Here is a 15,198-nt window from a genome sequence, read left to right as displayed (position 1 = left end):
GACGCCCTTATCCAGGGCGACTTACAATTGTTACAAGATATCACATTATACATTATTTCACATTATACAGATATCACATTATTTTACATACAATTACCCATTTATACAGTTGGTTTTTACTGGAGCAATCTAGGTAAAGTACCTTGCTCAAGGGTACAACAGCAGTGTCCCCCACTGGGGATTGAACCCACAACCCTCCGGTCAAGAGTCCAGAGCCCTAACCACTACTCCACACTGCTGCCCACAGATTAGACTACACTGTGGATCAACAATATGAATTAACCAGATTTTTCTGGAATATTGAGTGGACAAGTAAGCAAACTATACCAGCTTTAAAGAGTGTATTATTAAGGAAAGTGTGCAGTGCTCAAGTCAGACAAGAACATGATATTCTTTTTGTTTGGTTTAAACTGAACTGTGAGCCTAAATTATTACCTGTTGATTAAACCTGAATGTAGTGGTACACTAACACTCTTATCTATTATTTGAAAAAGCAGGACATGATTAATAGAAGATTAAGTATAAACTGTAATAGATTACATTCAGTTAATCTTATCAGTAACTGTAATAGATTACATTCAGTTAATCTAATCAGTATTAATACAGCTCAAAAAAACGGAAGTGCATTAACCCATATTCTGTGCTCCCGGGATTTCAATAATAAAGACCTTTATTATTTTGCTTAATCTTGCTTGTATAAAACAGTGCTTCTGCATGCTTATGAATCGACTGTAAGAACGGAATTTAAGACATGTAAATGTATGCATAAAAACAGCACGGTCAACTTTTTAAAAAGTGTCAGTTTAAAATCGGCTTGTAAACAATGCAAGGAAATGTTTTAAAAGCATTACTACTGCTTTTAAAATGCTCTGTCATTAATCTGTACAGTTAAATTGTAAAAACAGAACTATTTAAAAAACGCACCTATCCAGGTTTAAACACCTGTTTGTTGATGGGCAAGCCGTTCAAACTGGAGATGGGTGAGGCAGAATGGCACATCACTAGCTGGGTACCGTCTGTGTATAATCATCGTTGTATTTTCTCCACCCATTCACCGCTGGGCTTTAGCTCTGTAAACAGGTACATTCTTCTCATGGAGCGGTGGAAGGCCCTTGATGACGTCGGCAGCTTTCTCAGCGATCATGATGGTTGGTGCGTTAAGGTTCCCGCTAACCACGCTTGGCATGATGGAGGCGTCCACCACTCGTAGGTTCTCCACCCCTATCACCCTGGCTTGGGGGTCAACCACAGCCATGGGGTCGGAGGGCTGCCCCATTTTGCAGGTACAGGAGGGGTGGTAGGCGCTGTCGGCCTTCTCTCTAACAAAGGCATCGATTTCCTTGTCTGTCTGGACATTGATGCCTGGCTGAACTTCTTGGCCACGGAACTTGTCGAAGGCTTCTTGGGCAAAAATCTCCCTGGAAAGTTTGACACACTGTCTGAATTCCCAGACATCAATATCTGTGTATTTAAAATAAAGAGGTGAAATAAAGCAGATATTATTTCACCTGAACTGAACTCCATCTGTAATCTCGGAAATATGTAGCCGTAAACATCCAACAAGAACAGTGCCTAGAAAATATCCAAGGCTGAGTCACTTATGTATGAACTCCAAAACATTATTATATGATAAAACAGAATCATGTTAAAATGTACTGTATTTAATTTCACATACAATATTAACATGTTGGGCTGGTGCATTGACTTCACCCAGTAGCAGTCTACAAATCTAAATTACTGCAATACAGATCTAAACGGTGAATAATTTAAATACAGCAGTTGTTTAAATCATTAAAAGGGGACTTTGTGATAACCAACATTCAAGTCCCTGGACTTCTATCATTAAAAGTAAGTAAATCACCTATTTAAAGATTTAAAACCACTTACCTGTTGACAGGTAGTTCGGCTCAATAATTGGATGGTCTTGTGGATTGGCACTCTTCAGCTTAAGCCAGCCTCTGCTTGTGCTTCTCATTGGTCCAACATGAACCTACATAATAAAATAAATAAGGTAGGTATAATGCATTGAGAATTGCTTATTCAGTACATCTTAGAAATTAAGCAAAGTGGTGGTTCAGGCACTCGCTTTAACCTCAGATCATATCGTTTAAACAACAAGCATATTTTAGGCGCTTCCAATACCAGATCAAATAGTCAGTCGAATAGCTAGTATCTTATTTGTCTTTTGTTAAACAATACGTCCAATCTTCTGCAAGGAATGGATTTATACCTTACCTCAATCCATTATGTTCCCGCTGTGCACCAGAGTTCGCCTCTACCTGTTTTTTGTCTTTGTCTAAAGGGGAGGGCAGCTATTCTGCCTCCCTGCCCATGGCTATGGTAAGCTTCTCCACTTATCTCCAAACTGATTAATGGACAGGGATACCACTAAAGGCGGGGTCAAAGGCCAAAGAATGTAGTGTAAATATGTATAATGTAGTAGTGTTCTTTAGTCCATGCTTTATTAAATGAGTTTCCTAACTGAACTAGTAATTTAAGATAGTTTCACAGTTTTCCTGGGAAGCTGCTTTGTTTATACTCACTTGATACGCTTCTATCTTCGGATTCACTCGTCCATGATCTATAACTTGGGATGGGAGGAAGTGAAACTGTATATCAGGATGAGTCACACCCGGGTGTCCTCTGATGAATCCTCCAGACTCTAAATGGGAGGTTGCACCATATCCTAGAGGAAAAAAACAATTAACTTTGCTTTCATGGCAGCCAATTAACCATGGAGAGAAGACACCCAAAACATAGCAGTTTATATTACAGCAACATGCAACATTTGTACCCCAACATTATACCTTCTAAATATTCCTATTGTACAGGTTACACAAACAGATCTATTCAAGATCATTACAGCATATCTGCAGCATTTTAAATGGTATATCCTGGGTTTTAACAGTGCCTATAGCTGATACTGGCAATTCCCAGTAATATAATGTAATACCAGACTGGCTTCAATGTGATGGTACCTGTAAATCTCCCTAGCCACTCCAGGCCAATCTTAACCATTAGGAAGGGTTGCTGAGCCTGGTAGAGAGTAATGGGTTGAGTACATTGCTGCTGCACATACAGCTCCAGATGATCCTGAAGATTCTGGCCAACCCCTGGAAGACAATAGGAAACAGGGGATCCAGTATTAGGGGCAGTGTTGGACCGACGGTTTCTCCAGCAGTACCATGCCTGGTGTGGCTGATGGAAGGTGTGCTCATTCCTTATTCTTACTCTGGTTAGGTTTAAGCTTCATCTTGGTATGGGGCACCCTTTTTAAAAGTTAATTGTTAATTTTCACCCTAAGGAAATGGGTATATAGTGGTAAGATAAATGTGTTGGTTATGTAAAATAAATATTTGTTAAATGTAATTTTCCCATTTAAATGGCCTGCACACCTCAAACATGCAAAATCATGAGTTCAAGTGAACTAATTCCTTCTTACCTGGAAGATGAGACACGACAGGGATTCCCAGGTTTTTAAGGTCATCTGCATTTCCAATTCCGGACAGCATGAGAAGTTGTGGGGAGTTGATCGAACCTCCACTCACAATGACCTCCTTGTTGGCATAAACCTGGGAAATTACATTTGAAAACATTCAGTGGAGGCTGAATGGTCCAGTGGTTAAAGAAAAGGGTTTATAACCAGGAGGTCCCTGGTTCAAATCCTGGCTCACTCACTGTGTGACCCTGAGCAAGTCACTTAACATCCTTGTGCTTTGTCTTTTGGGTGGGACGTTGTAAGTGACTCTGCAGCTGATGCATGGTTCACACACCCTAGTCTCTGTAAGTTGCCTTGGGCAAAATAAACTAATAATAATACTTGATAATATTTTACTAAATGCAAAAGTTGTTTCATGGGAATCTTGCATTGAATTTCACATTTTTTCATTACATCATTTACATTATCTTGATATATTGTAAACCAATAAAATGAAATCCAATATGGAAATCAAAATTATCTTTTTAATTAAATACAGGTATTGAATATCAAACGTAATCAAATTTTTCATTGAAAATGTTTATGATAGATTAAACTGTAAACGCCTGCTTACATGGAAGGTTAAACATTTAATCTATACAAAGTAAACATTTACAGCTATTTTAAAAGTGTTTAAAAAATTATGAAAAAAATATTATCTGAAAAAAAAAGTCTGCCTGAGCACAGATGATAATAAATATTTGCATATTTGACGGCGTGTTTAAAGAACATATACTTGGAAATGAAAGAACATTTAAATATGTTATCACCTTCCATGATTTTTTTTTTTTTTTGCTCTTCAAAAGGCTATGCAAATTATCAGGTGTCACTCATAGCAGGAACAGAAAAAATTCCTTCCGACTGCTATTGGGGTAGTTTGTTCATTGGAATCAGATAACGTACTTGTCATTTATTGTAATTCCTCTTCAAGTTTATAGTGACAGACACGGCTTGGGAGATGCTATAACCTGTAACTGATATGGACTGGGGGAATAATGATCCTGTGTTGGTTGTTGCTGTAACGCGTAACAGAATGCTGCCTGCACATTGCGATGGCAAGAATCATTTTATAACATCAAACTAACTCGGATTTAACCTGAAGAAGATCACCTGCAGCTGCTTGCCCTCTTCTCTCCTACTAGAGAATACAGCTTCATATTGTAGAAAACCCAGTTTAACCACAAATGTACCTTCTTCTTTTCTCCCTTCTGCATGTACTCAACTCCCACAGCTTTCGTTCCCTCAAACAGAATTCTTGTTGTGAGGGTTTTCACTGCAGCTTTTAAGTTGGGCCGCGTGAGAGCTGGACGTAGGTAGGCACTAGCTGAGCTCCATCTTTGACCTGAAGAAAGCATTACACGTGTGTGAAATCCATATTTCATTAGGCATACACTATACTACTGAGTGTAAGTAGTAACATCAATACAATTAATGAAATATAATATCTAATTCAGTAAATTGTGTTCCATAAGATGTAATAGACAGCAGCTGGGGATCCCTTTTTTTAAAATTGCTTTTTAAACATCAGAAACGTGTGTTTTTTTATGTATTTTTGCCACTTGGCATTAATCCTAACACAGCCTGGAAATGCATGTATGATATTTTCTATCTGAAACTTACATTTTTCACATTGCATGTTTATTTTCATGAGGACGACCACAAACAGTTACAACTTTTGGAAGCTGATTAGGTGTAAAATACTCTTATACTCTTATAATTATAATTAGTTCTTCAGTTAAAATTATTACTAAATATTTAGTAAAGTAACAGACGTTGCTGGTGTCTAATCCCCTCCCATGTTCAACGCACTCTCGTGGTAAAGCTGTAATCAGACTGTGTAAACTAAAGCACATGAACCAGGGTGCAGCAGTTTATCTATGGCATTGTACTTGAAATACCTGTATACCCTGAATTAATATTAATACTAAGTGGTAAGAAACAAACTGAAGTAACATTTTGTTTCCTCTGGAACTGCCCTCTTTTAATACAATCAAACCAAAGAAAACCTGCAATCCCCCGCTGTTGTAGTGTACCATACCTTTATGAACAGTCATGTCCATCCAGCCGAAGCCTTCCTGTTGAAACCCGTTCATGTCATCTGTGAACGGATATCCAGCCTGCTGGCCTGCCTCTATGAACGCATGGTGTAGTGGATGATCCGTCTTGCCTCGTGAAACGTGCAACGGTCCACTGCCCCCTCGGTACTGGTTCGGACCCAGCTCATGAGCCTGGGCCTTCTTGAAGTAGGGAAGGCAATGCTCGTAGTCCCATCCAGTGGCCCCCTCGTTGTGCCAACGGTTATAGTCTTCTGCATGTCCTCTGATGTACACCATGGCATTGAGGGAGGACGATCCACCCCATACCCTCCCTCTGGGCCAGTACATAACCCGATTATTCATGTGCTTCTGTGCCGTGGTATGATAGTACCAGTTATACTTGTCATTGCTGAGGTTATAGATCAAAGCCGCAGGCATATGGATCTTCCAAGACAAGCGCTTGCTGTTGAGGAGCATGTCCTTTGGTCCAGCCTCCAAGAGAAGCACCGAATCATCAGGGTTTTCAGAGAGCCGATTAGCTAACACGCACCCCGCGGATCCAGCTCCCACAATCACATAGTTAAAAGACAGGGCCTTTTCAGCATTGGCTGCTGCTGCTGATGTACTCAACTCAGGGCATGCTCGCTTGTGCAATGTGGCAGGAAAACTCTGCAAAACTTGGGTTGGTTTCACTTTTGAGAACCTGCCCACAGCACTTGTGTGGAGTGTGGAAAACACTACTCTGGAATAGTAAGACATTGTTGGTCTTGTCTACTGCTGCCAGGGCCCACCCTCTTAAGGCAATCTTAATTCTGTAGCAGATCAGAGGTGATTGCAATGCGGGCAATGAAGTTCGTGCTGAAAAAAAAAATAAGAAAAGAAAACACCCAAGCAAATGCTTTAGACCTATTTTTATACACAATGGTGAATATTTTAATCAGATATACCGTGCCATGTGACAACATAACTGTGTTTAATGTCAAGATATTGAGATCAGTTAGCTGATCTCACTATAACATGGTGGCATGACTACAGGAGAGTATATAAAATATCAAACAAATCGATAACAGGAAAAAAAAAAATAATAATATATTTTTGCATTCTGCAGAATGCTGAATACCAGGAACTGTGTGGCTTTTCCAATTGAAACAAACAAAAAACTCAAAATAATCATTTGCCATCCGTTTACATCAGTAGGATTGAAACTTGATTCTGTTACTGTTTTAATCATTAACTCGATCATGCGTAAAGGTTAAAGTCTGCAAAGGTCTTCTCCTGTCTTATTTCAAAATCGTTCCAAATGCTAAAACTGACTGAGGGCCTTCCCTACAGCTCACAAACTCATGATCTATCTCTCTTCAGAAACCAGATTTAGAGCGGTCTGTTGAACTGTCCAGTTCTCTGAGCGGAGGTTTCAAGTGTCAGTGACCACGCCAAACAGCTGCGTTCCCCTGACAAGCAATCAAAGTGTCACCCATGTGTTTCTGTAATAACCAAAATATCTAATGTCAACCGCTGACGCTTAAAACTCATAAACCATTAGTTTCTACTCGCAGAAACTGAGTTGCCCAAATAAATACCATTAGGAAAAAATTAAAACAGTAATATGTATTTGGCCCGATATTGAAAAACATGTACAGTAGCCTACTTGTGGTAGAACAATATTATAATACTGTATGCTTGCTGTACAGTAGTGTATTTTTAAATTAGTATAATGGTATGTATTATTGCGACGGCTGGTTTTAATGCACTTACCCGACACAGATTCCCAATGTCTGCAGCAGTTGTACTGGAATTTTATGTTGTAAGGCGGAGTTATTGTGTATCTTTCACTCCAGTTTCCATTGGAAAAAAACTGGTTCCACTGTTTTTGCAGTAATGTGCAGTGCACAGTCTGCTTGCTTTACAGTAGTGTATTTTTAAATTAGTATAATGGTATGTATTATTGCGACGGCTGGTTTTAATGCACTTACCCGACACAGATTCCCAATGTCTGCAGCAGTTGTACTGGAATTTTATGTTGGAAGGCGGAGTTATTCCAGTTTCCAATGAAAACGAGGGGCGGGTAAATCACACTGTTTGTGGCGAGGGCATGGAATCACATTCCAGTTGTTGTTGTTGCTGTTGTTATTCAAATTACGTTTTCTACCCACATTAACGCCTGAACTCTAAACACTCCATGAAGCTTAAAGGCTCCGATTCTGAACGTGGTAGCAGCATTGAAAGCTCTCTTGTGCTCAGTCTTTCTTTCTGAATGTTGCATTCATGTGATCTAGGGACTGCTCAGGCCTGACCACGCCTTCCGGCGCCTCCTCAAGACACACCTGTTCAGAATGCACCTGTAAACTCTCGACTATACTGGACTATATGGCATCCAGCTGTATCAGTACTAGCATCAGCTTGTACTTGCACTTAACTGCTCCACACTTTGCTGTATTTTAGTACTGCTCTCAATCATAATTATATTTTCTGTATCTTGTTCTTGATATTACTCTTGGAGGTAACAGTACATTCACGTTTTTGTTTTTATAACTGCTCTTATTTCAAAATCGTTCTTATTCATTTATTGTACTTACTAATTGCTCTTAAGAATACGCGTGTGTGTGTAAGCAGCTAATTTAGGATTATGAAACAGTATAAAAACTAGTTTTATGTTTTATGAATTCAATTTAGAAACCGTATAAGATGTTTATTGTTTTATTAATTCAATTTAGAAACAGTATTAAAAAAAAAAAAAGACAAAAAAAACTTTTTGGAACCTGACACTAGCTGCACGCGTCATTTCAGCTAGTACTGGTAGGGGAGATCTCTGAGTGATAAACTTTGGTGACTCACTCCGTCCTGAATAAATGCTGCTGAGAGATTAAAAGCGGCATTCAAAATAGACAAGTATACAGTAGACACTACTCAGAATTGAGGAATGAATTACCAGCCCTATGATGCCAGAACATTTTTTCTTATTTGCCTGTTTGGATGGGGTCCAGTTGTATGTGACACACAAGTTCTGGAGCAGGTAAGAATCAAAGCGGAGGCAATATAGTTTTTTTTTTTTTTTTTTTTTTTTTTTACTGTGACTGGTTGGATGCATGAAATCAAGTAATATTAATCCGTTATACGTTATCATGTTTTCGTTTTTCCCTTACAGGATATTATTTGTGAAGAGCATGATGGTAAGTCCAAAGCTCCTAGCAATATGTATGTATGTATGTTATTGAATAACCAGATTAGTCTTTGAACAAATTTAGAATTTAATTCATATTTGCGGGGTATTTTATTCACCACGTGTTGTTAAATAAACAGGACTTCAAAAATACTAAAATATTGAAAGGAGCGGTGTGTCCTTTGCTTTTGAGCTTTCAATACAGTATAAACTTTTAACACGGCTTTCTTATCTTTTCAAGCTTACATCCCACCAATAGAATGGACCATAAAGAATAATTTTACCCCTTCAGATCTCCAGTCACTCAAAGTCAAATTGGGTGGTAGCTCTGAACAGTCCCCTACATTAAATATAAGCTGGACCATCAGTGCAGATGGTAAGTGTTTTCTTCTTCATATAATTAAATAATACAGAATCAGTAAATGTTGAGATGTTCCACCACCATTCATCTACCTATCTCTTCTTTGTTGTTGTTACTGTTATTTCTGGTTATCCAAAAGTTTATGACCTAAGATAGAGGAATAGTGGTGGGGTGGGGGAGATCAAATATTGCTACATCCACTGTAATTATTGTTGAAGCTGACACCCTGGGATCCTTCAAGAAGCTTCTTGATGAGATTCTGGGATCAATAAGCTACTAACAACCAAATGAGCAAGATGGGCGGAATGGCCTCCTCCTTTCTTATGTTCTTATGTGAATGACATAACCAACTGACATTGCTGTGTATTTTTATTAAATGTTTGAAATAAATCCGAGTGACAATTTAAAAAAGCACACATATTTATTGTATTATTATTATTTATTCTATATTTTAGGAAGCATTGCAATCCTTAAAGCAACCATGATCCGCATTGAAAATCTAAGGAATTATATGAGCCACAGTTTTCAATGCAAGTATACACAGACATTTCTGACTCAAACCGATCCCTGGAATAAACAGGTACTGTATATCAGAAAATCTAGCAAATTATTATGTGTTTTAAAGTAACAATGTGTTTCTTAAGTTAAATTGTGTAATTAATATATATCTTTTTTTGTATTTATTTGTTTGTTTTTTTAAAGTGGGAATTTTATTTCAGTGGATTTAATGCTGAACCAGAAACACATTATTATGTAAGTGCTTTCAACATTCCAACAGCTAATATTGAAGGAGACCCACCTACAAAAAGTCAAACCTTTAAAACACCAGGTAAATTGTTTAGATGATATTTAAGCAATGGCCGTATCTGAAGGATATAGCTATGTTTGTCTCACTGCCCTCCCTGGAAATGTTTAGTTTTTTCTGACTACATCCTTTGACTCCAGCTTCATTGCTGAGCTATGCTCTGAACTCAGATTTCACTGGTCAGTCCAATCGGCTGTTTTAGTGGTTGTTTAACATTCTTTTCAAAGTCCAATGGTTTTAGGAAGTTCACACATTTTACTATTTATTTAGCATTGTGAAAAAATCACTTCCATATTCCAATCTATGACCTGTATTTTTTCAGATTGTGAGAATGATAATGTAAAGTATCATGAGCACTGTGTTTCAGAAGGTAAGTAGTCAACCCTCCAACACACATTTTTTAATGTAGTATGTACAGTATAAGTACATTTTCACTTTGATGTAAAAGCAAATTAAACAAAAAAAAAAAAGGTGTTTTGTTAAAAAATTGTCTTCATTGATCTAGTGTTTGCTAAAATACCATACTTCCAGTAGCTGTGACTGAGTGCTTGCCCAGGAGGAGTTTCTTGTGTTTTTTTTTGTTTTTTTTAACAATTTGTTTCCATGTATAGGAAGCCTGTGGGAGCCAAACATCAGTTCATTCTTCACTGGGGATGAAGTGGAGGTGGTCTTTACCACCAGTAAACATTCACTGAAATATGATATTTTATTGTTTTCTTGCAAGAAACCTTCTGAAAATTTGGACAACTGTGAATTCTTAAATATGATCACTGCGGAATTTCAGGTAAATATTTGCACGATACACAGTTACGTGTTCAAGAAAACACCATTCCGAGAACCAGTACAACGCTGTAACAGCAAATGTCAGAGAGATTTGTATAAACAGTTGGTGGCGGTCTGAAGTTAACCAGTATGGCTGTATTTGACATGAGATGGGCAGCAGTCTTTTCTCATGAGCACGTGAAGTCGTTTTTTTTAGTGTACATAAACATAACAAAATTGTACTTTGGCTACATCCTGAACAATATAAACCACGAGTGCACCATCAAACACATCCAGGAGCATACAGTATCTGACAGCAGATCACTGGTATGTTTTTTTTTTTCTTTTATCTGAGTAATTTCTGCTGTAAGTACTGTGCAGCAGGGGCCGTCCACCTTGGCTGTTTGTTTCAACCAGGTCTTTGATTATTTAATTGGCCCTGCTGAAGATCATGAAAATGATAATGGGAACTTTGTTGGAACAATGTTTTGTAACAGAACAGACTAGAAGAGCCAAAGTTGCTTACCCATTCTCTACATAATGTCACGGTAACGTGCTATAGGTAGATTTGTAAACTCTAAACTGGAATTGGACTTCATCCAGATATAGAGTGCTGTCGGATTCCAGGGTCTCTCCACAAGGGCACACACTGATGATGCTAGGACAGTATCACACAAACCCTTTAATTATCATTCAGATCAAATGCAGGTTATATTCAGTACAGTATGAGTACAGTATGTGGTGTTGTTATTTTGTTTCAATAGGGTGTCAAATAAATGTTGATGTTTCACGGATTTAGATCCAATTAGCGACATGCTTATTTTTCTATTATTTAGGCCAATGAAACAAGAAGTACCAAAAGAATAAAAGCCAACAACAAAGACTGTGAAATATTGGTTATACAGGTACATTTGTTTTTTTTAATACGCTTTAAAACTTGTGTTCATGAATACCGGCAGTATATTTAAGCTCTGCAGTTTCCCGATTGTCCAATATTACACTTTTAGCATGTTTTTATGACATTAAGATACTGTACCACCAGAAACATCATTTTCATGATGACAGTTTTAAATTTGAGAAAAGGTGGTATTTATTTTCCACTGTATATGTTAGAATAGCATGCACACCTCAGTGGGGGTCTGTAATTCAAGTGATCTGAGCATCAAACACAAAATATCACAAAGTTCCTTTACGTTTCTCTCTATTTGTGGGTGCTGTGAAAACTCTGCATCCAGATGTTTTAATGTTAACGACTATGAAAACCCTGCTTGATAAGAATGGTGGTCTTGTTAAGCAGCTAATAAATAACATCACATTGCTGTAAGACTTTTAGTGTTGTTGCCCCTTGTATTGGTGTCCTTACTATGGCCAAGCCCAGATTAATGTGTTTTACTCCTCATCACTGAATAACCAAATCTGATCTGTGCTTCATTTAGATTGTACCTTATTTTCATGGGTGTCAGAGTGATTGCCTTAGACACGCCAAACACATGGACTGCAAAATAGGTATGTTTTACCTATCAAAACCAGATTCTAATGTTATGTTGTTCCATGCCAGATGGGGCAAAAGTTAAACCTCCTAATCTTGGATAGCAACGACTTTTCAGAAGATATGGTGGTAGCTATGTTGGGCTCAGGTGGATAAAACAGATTTCACTCATGTTTTGGACACGGCTGTCAAACTAGGTCTTTATTTATGATACTTATGTTGCCCAGGAAATTGGGTTATTTTCTGTATAACAAAAGTCACATCATTTGGGTTCTATTTGTCTGTATTTTAAACTAATATTTTGCCTGGCAAAAGTTGCTCCAGGATACTATAATGGACAGCAATGCAATGCTTCTACACAGTGATGTCCTACAAGGCCCTTTCATAACTTCATATGAGACGTTCAGCCTAATGGGTGTGAGGGTGTAAAGGCATTCTTCCAAAGTGTTGTGTGTTTATTGAGCATTGTTTGCGCTTTACAACTAAACAGATTCCTAATGTAGAAGTGCTTTTATTTATATTTTAGAAAGTCCCACGGAAACCACACCAAAAAACCCTGACAAAAAAGGTAAGAGTGCAGTTTGAAGGTATTGTGTCCCTGTGACCCTTCTCCTCTGAGCATTCCTTTAACAAGCCCTGGTTTTTACTTAGTATGGAAATGTAATGCTTTATAGGTAAACCATTTGGATTGCCATCTTTCCACTGCCTATGAAACTTGACCAAATAAATGCTATTTAAACGAAATCTTTATTTAATATATAGATAGATAGATAGATAGATAGATAGATAGATAGATAGATAGATAGACACTAAAATGAAAGACTTATTGGAAATTGAAATTCTACATTTAAATTATATGGCTGTGTGTGCAAACAACAGACCCTTGAAGATAAAGTAAGAAATATTTTCTAAAAATATTGGTTTACTTATTATCACCCCCCCCCCCCCCCCTTTTTTTTTAAACCACATAATGAATAATATCAAGGTGTTACTTTTCAGAATCACAGCTCCTCATCATTGCTGCTACATTGGTTTTTGCTATTCTTCTTGTGGTTTCAATCTATGCAGTGTGGAAATCAGGTAGGTAATCATTTTTATTTTAAAAGCATGTGGCTTTTATAAAACATACTTTAATCCTTTTAAGTACAAAATCTAGTGTCAAATCCAGTAACCCAGTGTTATCTGTTGGCATATTGTTCAGGCGTGCAGTTTAAAAAAGACATTTGCAGGGCTGATAAGCCATCAATTAATGAGTAAACATTTTATTTTCTAGGTAAAACCAGAAGATGTTTAGCAGATTCTGCCTCGAATAACTGCAATGGTTCACCAGCTACAGTACTTATCATTTATTCTCTGGAGAGCAGAATTTTTCAAAAAGCTGTGGTGGCTTTTGCTGAATTCCTGCAATTGCACTGTCGGTGCAAGGTGATTATTGATATATGGCAAACGCAGAAGATTGCAGAAATGGGCCAAGTTCAGTGGCTAGCCACACAGAAAGAGACTGCTGATAAGATTGTTGTCATTTGCTCAAACTCAGCCAAAAGCAAATGGAACAGCACCTCTAACCCTACAGCAGAAGACTACACAGTTTCCACTGCTCTGGAGGACATGTACAGTCTGACTCTGAACATGTTTAGCAGCGATCTGAAGTGCCCGGCAGCTCTGAACAAATACATGGTTGTATACTTTGATGAAATCTCCACTGGGAAAAACATCCCTCCCGCGTTCAATTTTTGCAAATCATATTCCCTTATGAAGGAGATTGGGAAAATCTGTAAAAGTATGCATGGTGCACCTGATCACAGATTCAGCCAAGACACAGACACATTGTTATGCTCAAAGTTTCCACGCAATAAGGAAAGTACACAGCAACTGAGAAACGCAATACTGGAATTAAAAGAATGGGAGAAGAGCATGCTGGTTTAAAAACAGAAGAGCTTGCACTTTTAGAATCTGTGACTGGGTCTTGAAAAAAACACGGAGTTTACTTTACTCAACTGTTTAGTTTTTCGTAACTGAATTGAAATATAACAGGTGAAATTAAACTGTAAAATAAACCAGGAAGCAAGTAAGAAACATTATGTTTTTAATATTAGTGTTTACTATCATAGGATCAGCATTTTTTAAATACAAGGCTTCTGCTTTTCTGTTTTTATTAAATTTAATTTTTTCTGTGCTTATTTTGACCTATTTGAGTTTTATGTTATAAAGTATAATATCTTTTCCTTCTTTTTCAAAAGTTTTTTTTTTTTTGGTAGACTTTGTATCTTTTTGTAAATAATAAAGTTTTAAACAAAAAGCAGAAGCATCTTTGTTTTTTTAAGCCATCTTGCTTCTTGCTTTCAGAGGGACGGATGTTAAAGTAGGTTGCAATTTGGGTACAGACACCACATAGTCGACGTTTCAATAATAACTGCCAAGGATATAACCTTAATTAACATGACTTACATTTACACAAGGTCCAAGCATTGGTTTCATTAAATGTGGCTGAGCAGTTTGGCTTTCATTAGCCAAACCAATCAGACACCAGAGTTCATGCAAATAAAGTTCAAAGTTCCTCACCTAGAACAAACAAATGTTCACACCAAGTTTCAAAGTAATTGGATGAGCGATTCTCAAGATGTGAGCAAGATATAGCATGATCCTCCATTGTATAAAGTATGTCATTCTTCTTATTATATAGCTTATTAAATTAACAAGAAGTTAAAATGTGCACTGAACTGCAATGCCACTTTATTTTAGACAGTATATATACATCTATGATCAAAAGTTTTGCATCACCCTATAGAATTAACTACTGCTTCATAAAGTTGAATGAAACCTGGTGAATAATGTTACATTAACATATTGAATTACATACCGCTTTGTAGTTTAACGAAACACTGACCAAAATCGACATTTCGGAATATGAAATACTGTACTACTATTATGGGTTCCGGTAGACACTTGCAATATAATTTAGTAGTTTCTTTGATTACATGATGTTAAATAAAATATCTAAATAATTTCTTTTTTCTTATTTTGTCTCAATCCTACAATTCTAGGGGATGCAAAACTTTTGGCCTCAGCTGTACATAGGTTATATGGTGAGTGGCGATTAAAACACT

The 15,198-nt window shown here is 37.4% G+C and overlaps 2 protein-coding genes across 3 annotated transcripts; one reads left to right on the top strand and one right to left on the bottom strand.

The window, feature by feature from the left end:
* Positions 1–38: 38 nt before the first annotated feature.
* LOC117411968 (choline dehydrogenase, mitochondrial-like) lies at positions 39–7,838 on the bottom strand. Of its 2 annotated transcripts, none has more exons than XM_058988420.1 (8): positions 7,270–7,838; positions 5,517–6,372; positions 4,669–4,820; positions 3,443–3,572; positions 2,979–3,113; positions 2,544–2,587; positions 1,888–1,990; positions 39–1,461 (listed from the first exon to the last, which is right to left on the bottom strand). In XM_058988420.1, the coding sequence occupies exons 2-8, from the start codon at positions 6,271–6,273 to the stop codon at positions 1,052–1,054; spliced, it is 1,731 nt and encodes a 576-aa protein (XP_058844403.1). In that variant the 5' UTR covers positions 6,274–6,372; positions 7,270–7,838; the 3' UTR covers positions 39–1,051. The 2 variants fall into 2 exon arrangements, with proteins under 2 accessions (XP_058844403.1, XP_058844402.1); XM_058988419.1 differs by having other exon boundaries at positions 42–1,461; positions 2,544–2,686.
* A 129-nt stretch (positions 7,839–7,967) lies between these two features.
* On the top strand, positions 7,968–14,291 carry LOC131697692 (interleukin-17 receptor B-like). Its single transcript, XM_058988421.1, has 12 exons — positions 7,968–8,527; positions 8,660–8,684; positions 8,916–9,050; positions 9,491–9,615; positions 9,738–9,864; positions 10,163–10,210; positions 10,452–10,624; positions 11,439–11,507; positions 12,039–12,108; positions 12,618–12,659; positions 13,091–13,171; positions 13,365–14,291. The coding sequence occupies exons 1-12, from the start codon at positions 8,435–8,437 to the stop codon at positions 14,015–14,017; spliced, it is 1,641 nt and encodes a 546-aa protein (XP_058844404.1). The 5' UTR covers positions 7,968–8,434; the 3' UTR covers positions 14,018–14,291.
* The last annotated feature ends 907 nt before the right edge of the window (positions 14,292–15,198 follow it).

Source organism: Acipenser ruthenus, chromosome 16, assembly GCF_902713425.1.
Source record: "Acipenser ruthenus chromosome 16, fAciRut3.2 maternal haplotype, whole genome shotgun sequence".
In the NCBI taxonomy this organism is placed as follows: domain Eukaryota; kingdom Metazoa; phylum Chordata; class Actinopteri; order Acipenseriformes; family Acipenseridae; genus Acipenser; species Acipenser ruthenus.
This window is presented reverse-complemented; position numbering and strand designations above follow the sequence as displayed.

Bases quoted from the DNA above. Each gene is read 5' to 3' on its own strand.
- LOC117411968 (XM_058988419.1), bottom strand. From the start codon at position 6,273: ATGTCTTACTATTCCAGAGTAGTGTTTTCCACACTCCACACAAGTGCT. The intron at 3,114-3,442 runs GTAAGAAGGAAT...ATTGTCTTCCAG, and splicing joins TGTCGTGTCTCATCTTCCAG to GGGTTGGCCAGAATCTTCAG. The intron at 1,462-1,887 runs GTAAGTGGTTTT...TTAAATACACAG, and splicing joins GCCGAACTACCTGTCAACAG to ATATTGATGTCTGGGAATTC.
- LOC131697692 (XM_058988421.1), top strand. From the start codon at position 8,435: ATGAATTACCAGCCCTATGATGCCAGAACATTTTTTCTTATTTGCCTG. The intron at 8,528-8,659 runs GTAAGAATCAAA...TTTCCCTTACAG, and splicing joins ACACACAAGTTCTGGAGCAG to GATATTATTTGTGAAGAGCA. The intron at 12,109-12,617 runs GTATGTTTTACC...TTTATATTTTAG, and splicing joins ACACATGGACTGCAAAATAG to AAAGTCCCACGGAAACCACA.